Source organism: Heptranchias perlo, chromosome 1, assembly GCF_035084215.1.
Source record: "Heptranchias perlo isolate sHepPer1 chromosome 1, sHepPer1.hap1, whole genome shotgun sequence".
Taxonomy (NCBI): Eukaryota; Metazoa; Chordata; class Chondrichthyes; order Hexanchiformes; family Hexanchidae; genus Heptranchias; species Heptranchias perlo.
In genome coordinates, this window is record NC_090325.1 from 64,791,801 (window position 1) to 64,811,085 (window position 19,285).

Sequence of the window (19,285 nt, forward strand, 5' to 3'; positions counted from 1 at the left end):
ACCTGGTCTGGCCTATATGTGACTCCAATGAATGACTCTTAACTGCCCAGTGAATGGTCTAACAAGCCACTCAGCTGCATCAAACCACTACTGCAGCAATTCAAGACGACGACTCACCAACATCTCATGGCAACTAGGGATGGGTAATAAATGCCGATCTTGCCAGTGACATCCACTTCCCGAGAATGAGTAATTTTTTAAAAATCAGATCACCGAGGATGCCACTTCACAGAATCATAGAAAATTTACAGCACAGGAGGCCATTCGGCCCATCATGTCTGCGCCGGCTGAGAAATGAGCCACCAAGCCTAATCCCACTTTCCCGTATTTGGTCCATAGCCCTGCAGGTCACGGCTCTGCAGGTGCACATCCAGGTATTTTTTAAATGAGTTAAGGGTTTTTGCCTCTACCACCCTCTCGAGCAATGAGTTCCAGACCCCTAACATCTCTGGGTGAAAAAGTATTTCCTCATTTCCACTCTAATCCTTCTACCAATCACTTTAAATCCATGCCCCCTGGTTATTGACCCCTCTGCTAAGGGAAATAGGTACTTCCTATCCACTCTATCTAAGCCCCTCATAATTTTGTACACCTCAATCAAATCACCCCTCAAGCCTCCTCTGTTCCAAGGAAAACCACCCCAGCCTATCCAATCTGTCATCATAGCTAAAATTCCCCAGTCCTGGCAACATCCTCGTAAATCTCCTCTGCACCCTCTCTAGTGCAATTACATCTTTCCTGTAATGTGGTGACCAGAACTGTGCGCAGTACTCAAGCTGTGGCCTAACCAGTATTTTATACAGTTCCAGCATAACATCCCTGCTTTTATATCCTATGCCTCGGCTAATAAAGGAAAGCATTTCATATGCCTTCTTAACCACATTATCTACCTGTCCTGCTACCTTCAGGGATGTGTGGACATGCACTCCAAGGTCCCTCACTTCTTCTACACCTCTCAGTATCCTCCTATTTATTGTGTACTCCCTTGCCTTGTTTGCTCTCCCCAAATGCATTACCTCAAACTTCTCCAGATTGAACTCCATTTGCCACTTTTCTGCCTATCTGACCAGTCCATTGATATCTTCCTGCAGTCTACAGCTTTCCTCCTCACTATCAATCACATGGCCTATCTTTGTGTCATCTGCAACAATACTTAATTCCCATCTCTTTACTAAAGCCACTTACATGAGGAAGAGTAGGTCTGGAATGTTCATTGGACTTGGTGATCTAAAACCTGAATCAGAGGAACGACTCAGTTTCAACCTCCCACTGCTAGGCATCATTTTGGAGTAGCTCTCCGCTGAGGATGGTAATTTGTGTTGTTGGGCTTTAGACAACTCAAAACCGCAGACAGAATGAGGTATCGGAACTCTTCAAGCCACATGGTGAGGAGCACAACTCCATAAAATATGAATACATTGCCCCTATGCTTCTTACCACAGCATGGACACGCACTAAATTCCATTGAACCATCAGCTGGAGGTCCAGAGCTTCTGCTTCATCTATGCAGTCAAGGTAGGCACCAAGATATATGAACTCATGTTCATGTACCCAGCCTCTACATAACACATTCCTACAGTATCAGCTGTGTGATAAAAATCTGCCTTCAGCACAATAGAAGGACCTAGGTTGTGATGTGCCAGTCATCTAGATGCTTTAGATAACCAAGTCCAATACGCATTCCAGGCCTTTTCTGAAGTTCTATTTTTAAAAATAAACTTAAATAGTAATCATTCAAATGTTTGTAACGTACATTAAAAGTGGGAATAAATGGTACCTTTTCCTGTCTTGGAACCTTTTGTCTGTAGTTAAAAGATCATGAAGCTGTTGAATATGAGCCAGACCTGGTAAGAATACTAACACTGCACCATCAACTGCTCTGTACTGGGCACTTTTTTCTGAAAGGAAATGAAATTCGTCAACTCAAACAAATTATTACATTACAGTGAAAGCCCTAGCCAACATCACCAAAATTTACATGCCAATTTTCTTCCCTGCTGTCACTTCCAAAATTCCCCCAAGGATCTATTCTTCGCCCCCCTCCTCTATATGCTGCCCCTTGACAACATCTTCTGCAGGCAAGTGGTCACTTTTTATATGTGCAATGATGACACCCACCACCTTTCTCAATCACCTCCATCGTGTCAGACTGCTGGTCCAACATCAAATTTTGGACATGTCATTACTTCTTCCTGGTCAACATCCAGAAGACCAAAGCCATTATCTTCAATCCCCGCCACAACCTTCACTCCCTTGTCACAGATTCCATCCCCCTCTCCGTTCGCTGAACCAGACCAAATACAATCTGGACATCCTGTTCAACCCTGAGCGGAGCTTTAAACCCTACGTTCTATCCATCACCAAAACCATTCATTTCCACATCTGCAATATCTGCTCGCCACTATCCACACCTTAACCCCTCCATCACTGAAACTCTTATAATTGCCTTTGTCACCTCCACACTTGACTACTCTTAATGCTCTCCTTCCTGGCTTTCCATGATCCTTAAACCTCAACTTGTCCAAAACTCTGCTGCATTTATCCAGTCCCAGATAGGCTGGATGGACCATTTGGTATTTTCCGATCCCTTTTCATGTGCTCATATATTGTTATAACCAACCAGTTTGAGTGAGGCATATTAAGTAAAGGCACCTCAGTATCACAATCGGGTTAACAGGATGCACTTTAGCCTCCCCAGAAACTCAATCACTCATGTATAAACATGCTGTACTATGCATTACATGTGTGTCTGCACGTAACTTTCTATCTACCTACTGGCACGTAGTCTACATACTGAAACCAGAATATTAACCAGATTTATCCTGTTATTCAAACCCATCCAGTTGCTTCCCGCAGACAATATTTCTTTGGCCCTTATAGCATAAGAATCATTTGGATATTTTATTATATCCATCTACACCTAACCTTGTAACTTTCATTCTCATTCCTGCAACAGTTGAGATTTTTGTTGAATGGAATAATTTAAAATGTTACCATTTAATTTCTTCAGAAGTTACTATAGCATCAAATGGAAACATTTAAATGTGCACTTTAATAAAAAAACTGAAACTCTGCTTAATTTTCAGTAAGCTGCACTCAAGATAAAAAAGAAAAACTGTAACTGTTGGAAATCAAATAAAAATAGAAATGTTGGAAACACACACCTGGTTAGTAAGCATTTGTGAAGAGAAAAGACAAGTTCATTGTGCAGGTACCTTTTATTGGAACACTATAGGAAATATGTTTTTCACCTACCCAAGAAGCTAATGAGCTCCAAGATGAGATCCACATTTATTTTGGTTGGATGCATGTACTGAATAGCATGACAAGTACGACTACTGTATTTTTCAGGGTCAAGTACAAAATTAGGTCCAGGTCTCGTCCCTGTAACAAGATATTCCTGAAATAGATATGAGCAGTGACCAATTAGAAAGCAGGTATGGGTACTGGAACGGGGAAAGAGAGGAAACGGAAGAGATTAATATTCACAACTTTCAAAATTGTAATTTTACAATGTCTAACGCAACCCTGATGCTGAGTCATTGAACATATTCAAGGCTGAGATGGATAGATTTTTCGACTCTAGGGGAATCAAGGGATATGGGGATCGGTTGGGAAAGTGGAGTTGAGGTCGAAGATCAGCCATGATCTGATTGAATGGCGGAGTAGGCTCGAAGGACTGTATAGCCTACTCCCGCTCCTATTTCTTATGTTCTTATAACTGTTCTGCAACATAATGTTACACACATGAAGATTTTTTATTCTTGCATTATCAAAACCACATACAGTCATCTCATTCAAACAAATTAATGCTAAGGACATCAGTAATGTGGTTGGGCTTGAATGAATTTTGTTCTCAACAATGCAAGTGTTGGGAAGCTTCCTATTGTTCATTCAGCTCAAACCACCCTACCCAGAAGGACCCTGTAGCCAAATGAAAGAATTCCATCCCCAGCAATAAACCAAACTTTCCAGTTCCCATCGAAAAGTCAAGCTGAACGATCAACAGCACCCTAGAATATTGAGGACCTGTTTGACACAGATATCAGATCTAACTTGTCACAGACTTTGCTTTTATTGTCTATCACCAGGTGTGTCATCTTGATGCTAACTCAATCCTAAATGAGACCTTGCTTACTTTTCTCTTCCCCCCTCACAAGCGGGATAATCACTAGCTGGTCATTAGTCAACTAGGATATGAATTTAAACGTACATAAATGGCCCCATCAGTATCCATTCTAAATACAAACGTATGATTATTAATATGAAACTATAATTATTTTTGTTTGAACAGTGACTGTTAACAAGACCAGGGAAACTTACTGAGAAAATTTCCTGATCCCAATAATGTGAGGGAGCTTGCATGGTTGAAATTGAAGCATCCAATGCTAATGATTGGTCCAAATTCAGCTGAACTCTCATACTATCAAGCTCTATAACTCCATTTAGCAAGTTCCACCAATGGTCATGTCACTGATATGAAAACAGCTAAAAACCAAATGACCACCTTCTGTTCTGCAATGTCTATGATGATATGATATAGAATATTGTTTCAGTTGACAGTGAATACTATACACTGTACATCACAAACCACTTATCAACAACCTGATGCTGAAAGGTTCTTCCTCCTTTGCCAGTGACCGTCAGATTGATTTCTTCCTCCTCCTCCAAAAATTGTTGGCAGTATTCAGAATCCTTTTCCAAAACGTAGCCAGTCTCTTCTACCACATCTTCCAAGTGAAAAACCTGTATATAATTGGGATGGGGACTTTATAAAAGACATACAGTTGATCTACATATATTGTAGATTTATGTATTATAAATACATTAATTTTAAATTTAAATTTAAATAGTACCTAAATTTAAATAGTATCTCTAATAGTACAGAAATATCAGAGAAAGTCCACAAAGTAAATAAAACCGAAAATGGTACATCCTTAAAAATGTGGAATAGTTAGTTTGCCATGTTACGCACAAATTCATGACATAACTGTGCACACATCCAAATCCTTAAAGAAAAAATGATATAATATATGAAAGTAAAACATAAGTCCTCATTCTTCGTCCTTACCTGTACTGGATAAATTCTCCCAGGGATATTGATAACAGGACAGTGTCCAAAGTAATTAGCAAATTTATCACTGTCAACAGTTGCACTCATCAGAACCAGATTTAGATTCGAACGCTTCTGCATTATCTCCTTCAAGATGATTAACAGAAAATCTGACTGAACACTTCTCTCATGAACCTACAATATAAAGCGACAGTCAGGAAATCTGTTTTAAAAACAGGTTGAAACAATTGATTTTCACTTATGGCTTATAGTTGAAGTATACACGTCAATGTTTTGCAACAATGCAAAAATAAAACTCAATGGGTGAACAGCAGTATTTGATTCTTCAATATTTCCCCCACCTCAGGCATCAAAGCACCAATTCTGTTTTGAAATGTTATAATTAATTAGACATGTTGCAGATTCAGGTCCTCAGCAGTTTAAGTGGACAAAAGCATCATGTGGTGTAGCACTGTACCAAGCTTAATCCTTTACTTGAATGATTTGTACTTCAAGATTTGCACCTAACTATACTGAAACTGCTCCAATCATCATAGCATAGTCCATTTTTATTGCACAGGAATAAAGTACAGCTAAGTTTCTCTGGAGCTTTTCTTACCTCATCCACAATGACATGAGACACACTGGTAAGAAGTCCATCTTGCTGCAGTTTCCGCAGGAGAACACCAGTAGTACAGTATAAAAGCCGGGATGATTCTCCAACTTTTGTTTCCAGTCTGATTTGATAACCACAAAGAGAGTTCTGCAAATGGAGACATTAACCCAAATTACAAAAGCATGCTTCTTAACAAGGTAACGATAACGTGCTCAAGATACGAGTGAATCAAAGCACAAATCTAGCCCAGAAATTATGGAAGACCTAGTTGTCATTATATTTACACTAAAAACTCAAATTAAATAATATAAATTGGTAAGTATGCAGCCAACCAAGTCCACTTCCTCTAAAGACATTGGACAATTTGACCATCATGGATCCATGGCTCCTACCCAATTGATTGCTTCCCTCAGGAGACTTATCAATCTCAGGTAAATCTTCCAGGATAATACTCTGAAATCTATCCACCAGTTTTTCAAAAGCAATTGAGCAAAACTCAAGGGTATTAATTTAACTTTACAAAATAAAATATTCAGCTCAACAAGGCTATACTCTATAGATTACAGAAAAAATTTCCAAATGTTAACATTTGTTTCAGGTAGTGAAACGTACGAAAATGTATTTAAAGAATTGCTGAGCTCTACTTAAGCTCTGTGGGCACCTTGGAAGGCAGATTTTATGTATTTTGTCACATGAGGGAAGTCCAAAAAATTAACTATTTAAAGAGACTGTACTGGATTCTTTACTCTAATAACACCATCACAAAGTGGTAAGAAGGTTTTTTTTTTAAAAAAAGAGCTCATTATATATACAAAATTGGATTAGTATGGTAACTTATAGCAAGAATGAGGTCATTTCACAAAGTTCTGACTGTGACAAATGGGGAATTTCTTCATTTTATAATAGGCAGGTAAATGTGATTTAAAAATTGGCTTCAATCAGTGAATTCAATCAGCTCATTCCGTGCTCTCCTTTTAAGATCTTAGCTGCCTCCTCTGAATCCATAATTCCACCTAACGTGGTGTCATTTATGAATTTAAAAATCATGCTGTACATACCTCTGGGGACCCCCCACTTAATACCACCCCTCTCCCATTTGGTCCAAGCTCCCCTTATGACTCCTTCCTTCCCTTTAGTCAGTTACTAATTCACATCCATATTTTACCTTTGGAACCCACTGATCTTAATTTATGAAAGAAGCTTAACATGCAGCACTTTATGAAAGTACCTTCTGAAGTCCAGGCACATGGCATATGGCTTTCCTCTGCCAATATGGGATATCATGGGCTCGAATTTAGCAGGCCTGCGGGTTCCCAGCGGGTGGTCCTCCGGGAGCGTGGAAAAAGCGGACGGGTAATTGTGTGCGTCCCCCACGCGATCGCGGGATAATTGGACCCATTAAGGCCTGCTTCCGGGTTCTGCGCTCCCCAGCTGCGTGCTGGCCGGCTGCGCATGCGCAGTACCGTCGACGCGATGTAGGAGCTCCAGTTAAAGGGGCAGTCTCCCAAAGCCCCTCCTGCTGCAAGCAAGAGGTCTGGGAGAATGGCTCAACCAAGGGGAAAGGCTGCGCCCCGTTTTTCAGATCTGGCACTGCAGCTGATGCTGGAGGGCGTGAGGAGGAGGAGGGAAACACTCTTCCCTGAGGATGGGCGCAAGTTCCCTGCCGCCGCAACCAGGAAGGCATGGGCAGAGGTGGCGGCGGAGGTGAGCAGCAGGGGCAACACCCCAAGGACTTGGGAGCAGTGCCGCAAGCGCTTCAATGACCTGACTAGGTCTGGCAAGGTGAGTACACCAACGCACCCTCCCACATCCCGTCCCCACCATCACGCCAAGCAGATCACAACCCCCTCCTGCACAGCCACCACTGCGCTCCATCAGCAATCCTCACAGCCACTCATTCACCATCCTCGCCGTGCACGCAAGTACCCACCGTCCCTGACCCCACCCGAACACTACCACACACCCCAATCCCCATGCAATGGGATGGGCACGTGGCCCACACTTCCTCCCATCTGTTCCGCGCCACGCTCAACCCAACCACACCGATGCTCGATGCGTCTCACGATGCAAGACGCACCCACTCACACATCTGTGTTTTGCCTTCACAGGAGAAGAGGAGCAAGAACAACCGCGAAAGGGCACGCACCGGAGGTGGGCCGCCGCAAGTGGTGGAGCTCACCGACGCAGAGGTGGAGGCGCTCGACCTCGCCCGCACGCGACATTGCCTGTCGGTGGCCGATGGCGAGTGTGTCGCTGCCGAAACGGCCGGTAAGGGAAAGCTGACACTCAACACCCATGATCGCGAGTGACCGTATCATCACCTGCCATCAGGCGCACTGTCAAGTTGGTCCACATGCCTCAAAGTGCCCTCTGTTCTCTTGCAGGTCCGTCTTTGGATCAAGCGAGCGTGGAGGGCGATTCCTCAGAGGACATGGCGGTCTCTGAGGGTGCATAGTCACATCAGAGCCAACCATCCACCAGCGCAGAGACACGCACCTCGGTGGGTCCCCCTCGCCAACTAGTTGGGGTAGCACTTGGTGAGTCACTGCGCACGAGTGAGCATGAGCAGACCCTGGTGGCAGGGGCAGCCGCGGAGGGTCCGCGACGGAGGGAGCACTCATCTCCAGGCTCTGCTCAGCCGGACCCAGATGCTGAACCCAGGGGGCCACCAGAGAAAAGGAGAGTCGTCGAGGGCCACCAGCTAATTGCTGAGGTGCTGGCAGAGGTGCCGCGCGCATTGTCCACAATAGCGCAGGCGATGGAGGAGTCCACCTCCTGCATGTGGGCATTGGTGGCGCAGGCACAGGAGGGTACCGGCGACACAGTGTCGCGGGTAGGTGCGGGACTGTCTGCGGTGGAGGACAGGCTGGCCTCCCTCGAGCGTCACGCACAGCTCCACTTCGAGTCCTTGCAGGCCCTGACAACGTCTGTACGGATTCAGGGTGAGCAACATTCCGACGCCACCAACAGGCTGAGGGATACACTAGGGGTGGCCTTGCAAGGCCTCACACATGCCATCCAAATTGCCGTCCAGCAGGGTGGAAGGGGTGATGTGGGCCGAGGCCAAGAGAGGGATGATGGTGACCGAGGACATGGAAGCGGGGACGTCTCTCAAGGCGTCCCCACGTCCCACCCGTCGCCCACCTCTCAACCAGCACCCGCAATGGTGCCTCCTCTCCAGGTGGCCGAGTCTGCCCCTGCCCCGGTGCAGGAGGAGCAGTCTGTGGAGGTGCCCTCACGGGCACCGAAACCCAGGGGCCGTCCGCCAAAAGCATCTACCCGGTCAAGGCAAGAAGACGAGCAACCTGCCACTACCTCTGCTGGAGCCACAGGGGTAGCACCACGTAGGGGTTCCCGGAGAAGAATTCCAAAGGCCTTATAATCACAAAGGGAATACACCAGGGTGTTTATTATTTTGTACTTTGTTTCTTAAATGATGTCACATTCCAGATATTAAATAGTCTATTCTCACCACTCCTGCCACCTCTCGTCCATTCTTCCGCGGCTTGTGCAATAGTTGCGTTCCGTGGAGGCCACCATGACGGCGAACACCTCCTGCCACCCATTGGGCACACTGCTGTGGGTGCAGGATTACTGGCAGCACTCTTCAGTGGAGGGGGCTGGTATGGCCGCTCGCATGTGCAGGTGAGGAGATGCGAGCGCCTCGCAGTGTCTGACTCTAGGAGAACCGTTGACGTATGAGTGCGTCCCTGGCCCGGCGACCATCCCGGTGAGTCGCGGCTCGGCGCATGGGTCGTCCAACATCCTCGGGCGCGTCCTCCTCCTCCGCCTCCTCCTCCTCCTCCTCCGCCTCCTCCTCCTCCGCCTCCTCCTCCTCCTCCGCCTCCGCCTCCTCCGCCTCCGCCTCCGCCTCCTCCTCGCCCTCGCCTTCCTCAATGTGGGTGGCGGGTGTGGATGGGGCCTCCTCCAGCGGCACCCCTCTCTGTTGGGCCATGTTGTGCAGGGCACAGCAGACAACTATGATTTGTCCCACTCTGAATGGTGTGTATTGGAGCGCTCCCCCAGAACGATCAAGGCACCTGAAGCGCATCTTGAGAAGCCCTATGGTCTGCTCAATTGTAGACCTGGTAGCAGTGTGGCTGTCATTGTACTGATGCTCCGGCTCGGTGATGGGGTTCCTCAGAGGTGTCATGAGCCACGTGTGGAGGGGATACCCTTTGTCGCCGAGGAGCCAGCCGTTGCCGGCGTTGGGTGCCTGCAGGATGGGCGGGACGGCGGACTCCCTGAGGACGAAGGCATCGTGGCAGCTGCCGGGGTATCTGGCGCACACGTGTAGGAATCTCTGGCGGTGGTCACAGATGAGCTGGGCGTTCATGGAGTGATACCCCTTCCTGTTGATGAACAGCCCTGGCTCATGCGGAGGTGCCCGTATTGCGATGTGGGTGCAGTCGATTACACCCTGCACCCGTGGGAAGCCGGCCATGGCATGGAATCCAACCGCCCTCTCCATCTGGCTGCGCTCGTCCATGGCGAAGTTGATGTAGTGGGAGGCCCTGCGGAACAACCCATCGGTGACCTGCCTTATGCACTTGTGTGCAGAGGACTGACAGACCCCGGTGATGTCCCCGGTGGCACCCTGGAAGGAACCGGATGCGAAGAAGTTGAGGGCAGTGGTGACTTTGACGGCGACAGGTAAGAAGATGCTGCTTGGTCCATCAGGGAGCAGCTCGTCGTTAAGGAGGCTGCAGATGTCGGCGACTACCTGGCGATTGACTCTGAGCCTCCGTATGCACTGCTCCTCGGAGAGGTCCATGAAGCTGAGCCTCGCTCTGTACACCCTGTGCGGAGGGTAGTGCCTCCTGCGACGCATCTCTCTCTGCGGTTGCCCTCCCTCCTGCTGTGCAGGTGGGTGTGCCGCAGCACCGTGTTGGGGGGCCCCACCTCTCCGAGGCGGACGGCGTGGACTGCGAGGCTGCTGGGGCTGGTCATCCTGTTCGTCCTCCGACGATGTCAACGCACCACCCATCTGGCAGGTGTTGGTGTGAGGGGTTGTGCAGGGTAGGTGGGTGGGTCCTCGGACTGGGGCTGCGGTTTCGTGTCGGTCTGTCCTCTGGCTTGGCGGGGGTTGGTGGAGGGCAGGGGTTGCCCTATGTGACGCGGTGGCCTCCTGCGTGGGTGAGGGCGCTCCCCCGTGGAGCGCACCTTGGCACCTGCCACAGGCTGCTGGCTGCAACACGCCTGGTTTGAAGGGTCCTGTTTACCCCAGTGTGGGAAACTGACTGCTTTGAACGTAAAATCCCACACTTCCTCTTTTGACAGCTGCTTCAGCTCATTAACTGACCACAACGAGCAAGTTAAGTGCTCTCAAGTGGAACCCCGCTGGCTTTAATTGCCTGCGGGATTCCCACCAGCGGGGCTTGCGCGCGCAGCCCCGCACGTCAGCGCGGTACCCGGAAGTGGCCGGGATTTCGTCCGAATCCGGTCACGTGATCGGAGATCGGGATTTTCGGGGCCCCCCCGCTGGAAACCCGCACGTAACCCGACCCTAAAATCGAGCCCCATGTCCTTTTAAAAAAAAGTGCTGGCTAAGCAAGATGTACCCCCCTGAAAGCTGGCATGTCAGATTTCTTCCATTTTGTTTCAGATTGTTAATTCGATTAGGTATTTTTGGGTTGTTATTTTTATTCCATCCAGGTAGCTACTTATGAATCATGGTGAAACCCTATCGAATGTTTCACTACCTGTCCATATCGCAGATAATTCACTAGACAAAGCCATAATGGAGAAAAGTGTGTGACACTACTGAAGTCAGCTGAAGAATCAGTGACACCACCAACTGAGAAGTGTAGTGAAGTTAAAAGGTTTGAAATAAATTCACCACAAGATCTGAAGACATCGGAAACATACTCATCAACAAAGATTTAAACCTAAGAGACTCAATGAAAGCATTCAGATGTCTTTTAAACATACTGACTACAGAAAATCTACATACCGTATTACACCATCTGTTAAAATAAGTTATATTTGTTCACACGGCCTTAAATGCACACAGTTTCCAGTCCCCTTGCAATGCAATGGCTTAGTCACTGCATCTTGAGCAATACTGCCACCTTCGATAAGGCAATAAAAATATTTTTTCTCTCAATTCTTCAAAGATGCAATGGACCAAAAATTTTGCAGACCCCTTTTAGGGGGCAGAAGTGCTGTGAGATGGGACTACCATCCAGCACTTTGCCAGATCACTGACCCTCTCCTAAATTGCGGGGAGAGGGTCATTTATATTTGGGACAGGTGCCTTGCACTTGTAGCAGCACCACAATGGAGACACCCACCTCTCTTTGCTGCTTTGGCCCTTGGAGGGGGGGGGGGAACAAGGGGGAGAACCCAAGGCCCTTATTGAGCCAAAGATTAAAATATTCTTCAACTCCAACAGGGAACCAAGGGACTGCATTCTGGATGGATTACCTTTGGCATCTCAAGTTTTTGGGTCCTTCAGGAGGCTTAGAACAAGAGCCTTCCTGCTCTTAGCAGATGTAGGATTCAATGGGCTTAACAGAGGAAAGTTGGGCAGAAATGCTGGGAACACCCACACAGACAGCGCAGGGAAGAGAGTGGACTTAAGAAGCACCCATGTTCTCTTGGTGCACAATTTCCAATGAGATACAGATTCAGACCCAGATCCAGATTTCATTCCCACATTGCTGCCCTCCAGAATTTCAGGCCCAATTTCTTCATGTCTTTTACAAATCTAACTGAAAGCTACAACTTCTCAACTCCGACATCTCTGCCTCCATCCCTTATTTAGCAACATTCCTGGCCTCACTGTATCCTCTAATCTCAAATAGAACTCCCACATTTCTTCCACTGCTAAAGGTTCCAAGAAGTTAGGTTTCCTATTTAGAATCATAGAAGGTTACAGCACGGAAGGCGGCCATTTAGCCCATCGAGTCCGCGCTGGCTCTATGCATGAGCAATCCAGCTAGTCCCACTCCCCCGCCCTATCCCCGTAGCCATGCACATTTTTTCGTTTTAAGTATTTATCCAGTTCCCTTTTGAAGGCCATGATTGAATCTGGTTCCACCACTCCCTCGGGCAGTGCATTCCAGATCCTAAGCACTCGCTCTGTAAAAAAAGTTTTTCCTCATATCACCTTTGGTTCTTTTGCCAATCACCTAAAATCTACGCCTGCTGATTCTTGACCCTTCTGCCAACGGGAACAGTTTCTCTCTATCTACTCTGTCTAGACCCTTCATGATTTTGAATACCTCTATCAAATCTCCTCTCAATCTTCTCTGTTCCAAGAACAACCCCAGCTTCTCCAATCTATCCACGTAAATTAAGTCCCTCATCCCTGGAATCGTTCTAGTAAATCTTTTCTGCACCCTCTCTAAGGCCTTCACATCCTTCCTAAAGTGCGGTGCCCAGAACTGGACACAATATTCCAGTTGTGGCCGAACCAGTGTTCATCATGACTTCCTTGCTTTTGTACTCTATGCCTCTATTTATAAAGCCCAGGACCCCATATGCTTTTTTAAGCACTTTTTCAACCTGCTCTGCCACCTTCAACGATTTGTGCACATACACCCCCAGATCCCTCTGTTCCTCTACCCCTTTTAGAATTGTGCCCTCTAGTTTATATTGCCTCTCCTCATTTTTCCTACCGAAATGCATCACCTCGCATTTTTCCACGTTAAACTTCATCTGCCACGTATCCGCCAGAGTGTCTATATCCTCTTGAAGTCTATCACTATCCTCCTCACTATTCACTACCCTTCCAAGTTTTGTGTCAACCGCAAATTTTGAAATTGTGCCCTGTACTCCCAAGTCCAAGTCATTAATATAAATCAAGAAAAGCAATATACATCAAGAACACCTCCCTCCAGTCCAAAAAACAACCGTTCACCACTGCTCTCTGTTTCCTGTCCCTTAGCCAATTCTGTATCCATGTTGCTACTACCCCCTTTATTCCATGGGCCGCGATCTTAATAGCAAACCTACCATGTGGCACTTTATCAAATGCCTTTTGAAAATCCATATACACCACATCAACTGCATTGTCCTCATCTACCCTCTCCGTTACCTCATCAAAAAACTCTGTCAAGTTGGTGAAACACGATTTGCCTTCAACAAATCCGTGCTGGCTTTCCCCTAATCAAATCCACACTCGTCCAAGTGACTGTTAATTCTGTCCCCAATTGTCGTTTCCAAAAGTTTCCTCACCACCGAGATTAAACTGACTGGCTCATAGCTGCTGGGTTTATCTTTACAACCTTTTTTGAACAAGGGTGTAACATCTGCAATTTTCCAGTCCTCTGGCACCACCCCCGTATCTAAGGATGTGGGAGTGGTGCCAAACATTTCTTTTCCCCTCAACTACTCATAAGTCTGTAAAGCACAAGGCTGTACAGGACTAGAATGTTGCTCCCTATCTGAAGAGGCTCTGAACGCCGTTCTCGCTCTCCAGGACAAGATTCAGGAAAAAAACTTGCGACCTGATAATCCATCCTTCTCTCACCGCTACTATCAATCTCTCTCTTCATTTCAACCTTTTTAACCCCTCTCTATTTTATAACTATCACTGCTATCAATGCTGTTCTGAACTTTCTCCCCTTGTTCCTGAACTCCAAATACACTCCCCGACACATTTCTCCTCCCTACATTCCTATATTGAAATCAAATCCCACAGCAGTCTCCTATTCCAACTTATTCTTTGCCAGCACCTTAAAATTGTCGAACTCCTTACTTCCTTTAGTCTTTCTTTTTTCCTATCATCTTACGGCTTTTAAAGCCCATACATGTCGGCGCTTAATCACTACTTTGATTTGCCTCATCTTCTTTGCCTTTTTTCAACATTGATGGTACATGCACCATGGACCTTTACCTTGGTTTTTCAATTAAAAATGAAAAATACTATGCTCACAAAAGTAAGGTTTAAGAATATTTTTTTTTAAATGACTCTATTCACCTCAGAAATATATTATATCTTACTTTTCCTCCAGGACCTTCTTCACAGCCAAGTTCCTCACAAACCCTTGTCGCCAGGCTCACTGCCGAAATCCTTCGAGGCTGGGTACAAATAATATTGCATTTTGAAGCCACACTTGACAGTAAATCTTCCAACAAGAACTGAGGTATCTGAGTGCTCTTCCCACTGCCCGTTTCACCTGCCACAACCACCACTCGATGCCTTCTCAGAGTTTCAAGAATTTGCATTTTGTGTTGAAAGACAGGTAACAATTGCCTATCTTTTAAAAGTTTCTGAAACCTGACAGAACTCTGCAAGTTTTTTAAAAGAATCTTTGCTGAGTCCAAATTATCTGCCTTCTCCTTATTAATAGATAGGTTTCTGAAGTCATCCTCAGTTACCAAATTCTCCCAGGAGTCCTCTGGATCTTCTACTGTTTGTGAAGCACAAGTGGATGGTTGCTGTTTTAATGTGTTTAACAGTCTGGTGATAAATTGATCACGTGGTTTATTCCTTTCCATCTGTCTTTTCTCAGTTTTCTTCTTTTCGGCTTCACTCCATTCAATCCACACATCCCGATATGTGGATGGAAGCAATTGATGTATTGCCTGAAATTTTATTAAAAATGTCACATGTTAAAATGAGGCATAAAAGTTTGAAGTAGTTATTCTGCCTAGGAAAGAATACAGTAATATGGTAATTCCACTCATACACCCAAAACAAAACTAGAGGTTCTTCTTAAACTTTACAAACCCACAGTTTCTAACAGATTCGCTGTTTTGTTAGTGCCTTAATCACTCACAATATATGGCAGATTGCGGTCATATCTCGTTCTGCACTTGGGATAACAACTGGTCACACCATTATTGATGCATGAAAAAAAAAGGTTAAAAAAAAATTTGAACACAACTGCTAAGAGGAGGACAGGCACTTCCCCAAAATCACAGAGAAAGTAACCTCACTGTGATTCTGTGCCTTTCCCTGGTGGCTGGTTTCAGAGCAGCAACATCAACCTGAGAGAAGGTTACCATCTTGCTCTGATAGATGACCAGTGATGTGGGAAAGTTACAGCAAGGAGAAGGAAGAGAATACCTTTTTAAAAAATTTGAAGACAAATGCCCTGAAATTCCTAGACGAGGAAGAATAAGCTATGGTTCCCACTCCTGACAGCTGCTCAGTGAGCCCTGTTGTAAGTGACCATGTGGAGGTTGGGTAAGAACAATTCTACAGTGCTCAGTTCCATACATAACTCTTCTAATAACGAAGCAGCCCATGCCAGCCTACAGAAGGACCCAGACAACATCCAGCTTGGACTGATATGGACAAGTAATGCTAGGCAATCTCCAACAAGGCCCAAATATCTCCTGCTGACCTTCAAGGGAATCACCATCAATGAGTCCCCCACCATCAACATCCTGGGAGTCACCATTGACCAGAAGCTTAACTGGACCAGCCATTTCAACATCATGATTACAAGAGTAGGGCAGAGGCTGGGTACTCTATGTCAGGTGGCTCATTTCCTGACCCCTCAATGCTTCTCCACCATGTCAGGAGTCTGAACAATTACTCACCACTCACCTGGCTGAATGCAGCGACAATAACATTTAAAGAAACGTCTTCCAGGACAGAACACTCCAATTATGTGGAGAAACTAGAAGAGCTAGGATTGTTCTCCTTCGAGCAGAGAAGGTTAAGGGAAGATTTAATAGCGGCATTCAAAATTAAATCGGGTTTTGATACGAATAAATAAGGAGACACTGTTTCCATTGACAGGTAGGTCAGTAACCAGAGGAGACAGATTTAAGATAATTGAAAAAGAACCAGAGGAGAGATAAGGATTTTTTTAATGCAGCGAGTTATGATGATTTGGAATGCTACTGCCTGAATGGGTGGTGGAAGCAGATTCAACGGTAACTTTTAAAAGGAATTGGATGTATACTTGAAAAGGAAAAATTTGCAGGCTATGCAGAAAGAGCGAGGGAGTAGAACTAGTTGAATAAGTCCTTCGAAGAACCGGCACAGGCAAGATGGGCTGAATGACCTCCGTCTGTGCTGTCAGATTCCATGATTCAATGTCAAAGGAATGCCATCCGGATGTTTCCTTCCAAGATACACACCATCCTGACTTGGAAATACATCGCCATTCATTCATGGTTACTTAGTCAAAGTTCTGGAATTCTGCACAACACCACCACTAGGACTGCAGAAGATCAAGGCAGCCCACCACCCCTTTTCTAAGGGCAATTAGGAATGGGCAATAAATGCAGCTTTGTCAGCATCACCCACATCCCAAGAACAAAATTTAAAAAATATTTGGCTGCAATACTCCCCTCAAACAGCCTGTTGATACCCACTGTATAGGGTCACACATGACGTATGGCCACCATGATAGTTGTCAATACGTTATTATTTGTCATCAATTTCAGGGCGGTGAAAATTAAAAAAGAGTGATTATTCTTGGCACACAATTGCATTTGTCATTAAATTTTATTAACAGCTTGATGGCACACCAAATTTGTGAATAAATGATTGCATCTTTTTTTTTATTCGTTCATGGGATGTGGGCTTTTATTGCCCATCCCTAATTGCGCTTGAGAAGGTGGTGGTGAGCCGCCTTCGTGAACCGCTGCAGTCCGTGTGGTGAAGGTTCTTCCACAGTGCTGTTAGGAATGGAGTTCCAGGATTTTGACCCAGCGACGATGAAGGAATGGTGATATATTTCCAAGTCGGGATGGTGTGTGACTTGGAGGGGAATGTGCAGGTGGGTGTTGTTCCCATGTGCCTGCTGCTCTTGTCCTTCTAGGTGGTAGAGGACGCGGGCTTGGGAGATGCTTTCGAAGAAGCCTTGGCGAGTTGCTGCAGTGCATCCTGTGGATGGTGCACACTGCAGCCACTGTGCGCCGGTGGTGAAGGGAGTTTAGGGTGGTGGATGGGGTGCCAATCAAGCGAGCTGCTTTGTCCTGGATGGTGTCAAGCTTCTTGAGTGTTGTTGGAGCTGCACTCATCCAAGCAAGTGGAGGGTATTCCATCACACTCCTGACTTGTGCCTTGTAGATGGTGGAAAGGCTTTGGGGAGTCAGGAGGTGAGTCACTCGCCACAGAACACCCAGCCTCCGACCTGCTCTTGTAGCCACAGTATTTATATGCCTGATCCAGTTAAGTTTCTGGTCAATTGTGACCCCCAGGATGTTGATGGTGGGGGATTTGGCGATGGTAATGCAGTTGAATGTCACGGGTAGGTGGTTAGACTTTCTCTCTTGTTGGAGATGGTCATTGCCTGGCACTTGTCCGGCGCGAATGTTACATGCCAGTTATCAGCCCAAGCCTGGATGTTGTCCAGGTCGTGCTGCATGCGGGCTCGGACTGCTTCATTATTTGAGGGGTTGCGAATGGAACTGAACACTGTGCAATCATCAGCGAACATCCCCATTTCTGACCTTATGATGGAGGGAAGGTCATTGATGAAGCAGCTGAAGATGGTTGGGCCAAGGACACTGCCCTGAGGAATGCCTGCAGCAATGCCCTGGGGCTGAGATGATTGGCCTCCAACAACCACTACCATCTTCCTTTGTGCTAGGTATGACTCCAGCCACTGGAGAGTTTTCTCCCTGATTCCCATTGACTTCAATTTTACTAGGTGCCACACTCAGTCAAATGCTGCCTTGATGTCAAGGGCAGTCACTCTCACCTAACCTCAGGAATTCAGCTCTTTTGTCCATGTTTGGTCCATGGCTGTAATGAGGTCTGGAGCCGAGTGGTCCTGGCGAACCCAAACTGAGCATCAGCGAGCAGGTTATTGGTGAGTAAGTGCTGCTTGATAACACTGTCGACGACACTTTCCATCACTTTGCTGATGATTGAGAGTAGACTGATGGGGCGGTAATTGGCCAGATTGGATTTGTCCTGCTTTTTGTGGACAGGACATACCTGGGCAATTTTCCACATTGTCGGGTGGATGCCAGTGTTGTAGCTGTACAGGAACAGCTTGGCTAGAGGCGCAGCTAGTTCTGGAGCACAAGTCTTCAGCACTACAGCTGGGAAGTTGTCGGGGCCCATAGCCTTTAGTGCATCCAGTGCACTCAGCCATTTCTTGATATCACGTGAAGTGAATCGAATTGGCTGAAGACTGGCTTCTGTGGTGGTGGGGATATCGGGAGGAGGCCGAGATGGATCATCCACTCGGCACTTCTGGCTGAAGATGGTTGCAAATGCTTCAGCCTTGTCTTTTGCACTCACGTGCTGGACTCCGCCATCATTGAGGATGAGGATATTTTTGCAGAGTTGTTTAATTTTCCACCACCATTCACGACTGGTTGTGGCAGGACTGCACAGCTTTGATCTGATCCGTTGGTTGTGGAATCACTTCGCTCTGCCTATAGCATGTTGCTTCCACTGTTTAGCATGCATGTAGTCCTGAGTTGTAGCTTCACCAGGTTGGCACCTCATTTTTAGGTACGCCTGGTATGCTCTTCTACACTCCTCATTGAACCAGGGTTGATCCCCTGGCTTGTTGGTAATGGTAGAGTGAGGAATATGCCAGGCCACGAGGTTACACATTGTGCTGGAATACAATTCTGCTGCTGCTGATGGCCCACAGCGCCTCATGGATGCCCAGTTTTGAGCTGCGAGATCTGTTCTGAATCTATCCCATTTAGCATGGTGGTAGTGCCACACAACATGTTGAATGGTG

General features: G+C 46.3%; 1 protein-coding gene across 2 annotated transcripts in view; it reads right to left on the reverse strand.

The window, feature by feature from the left end:
- Positions 1 to 19,285, reverse strand: part of dhx29 (DEAH (Asp-Glu-Ala-His) box polypeptide 29) — a 113,770-nt gene that overhangs the window by 42,947 nt on the left and 51,538 nt on the right. For both annotated transcript variants that reach the window (XM_067985901.1, XM_067985912.1), the window contains 6 exons: positions 14,619 to 15,203; positions 5,673 to 5,816; positions 5,072 to 5,248; positions 4,606 to 4,746; positions 3,256 to 3,400; positions 1,778 to 1,898 (listed from right to left, as the gene is read on the reverse strand). In XM_067985901.1, the coding sequence (XP_067842002.1) occupies positions 1,778 to 1,898; positions 3,256 to 3,400; positions 4,606 to 4,746; positions 5,072 to 5,248; positions 5,673 to 5,816; positions 14,619 to 15,203 (1,313 nt within the window). The remainder of the gene's footprint in view (positions 1 to 1,777; positions 1,899 to 3,255; positions 3,401 to 4,605; positions 4,747 to 5,071; positions 5,249 to 5,672; positions 5,817 to 14,618; positions 15,204 to 19,285) is intronic.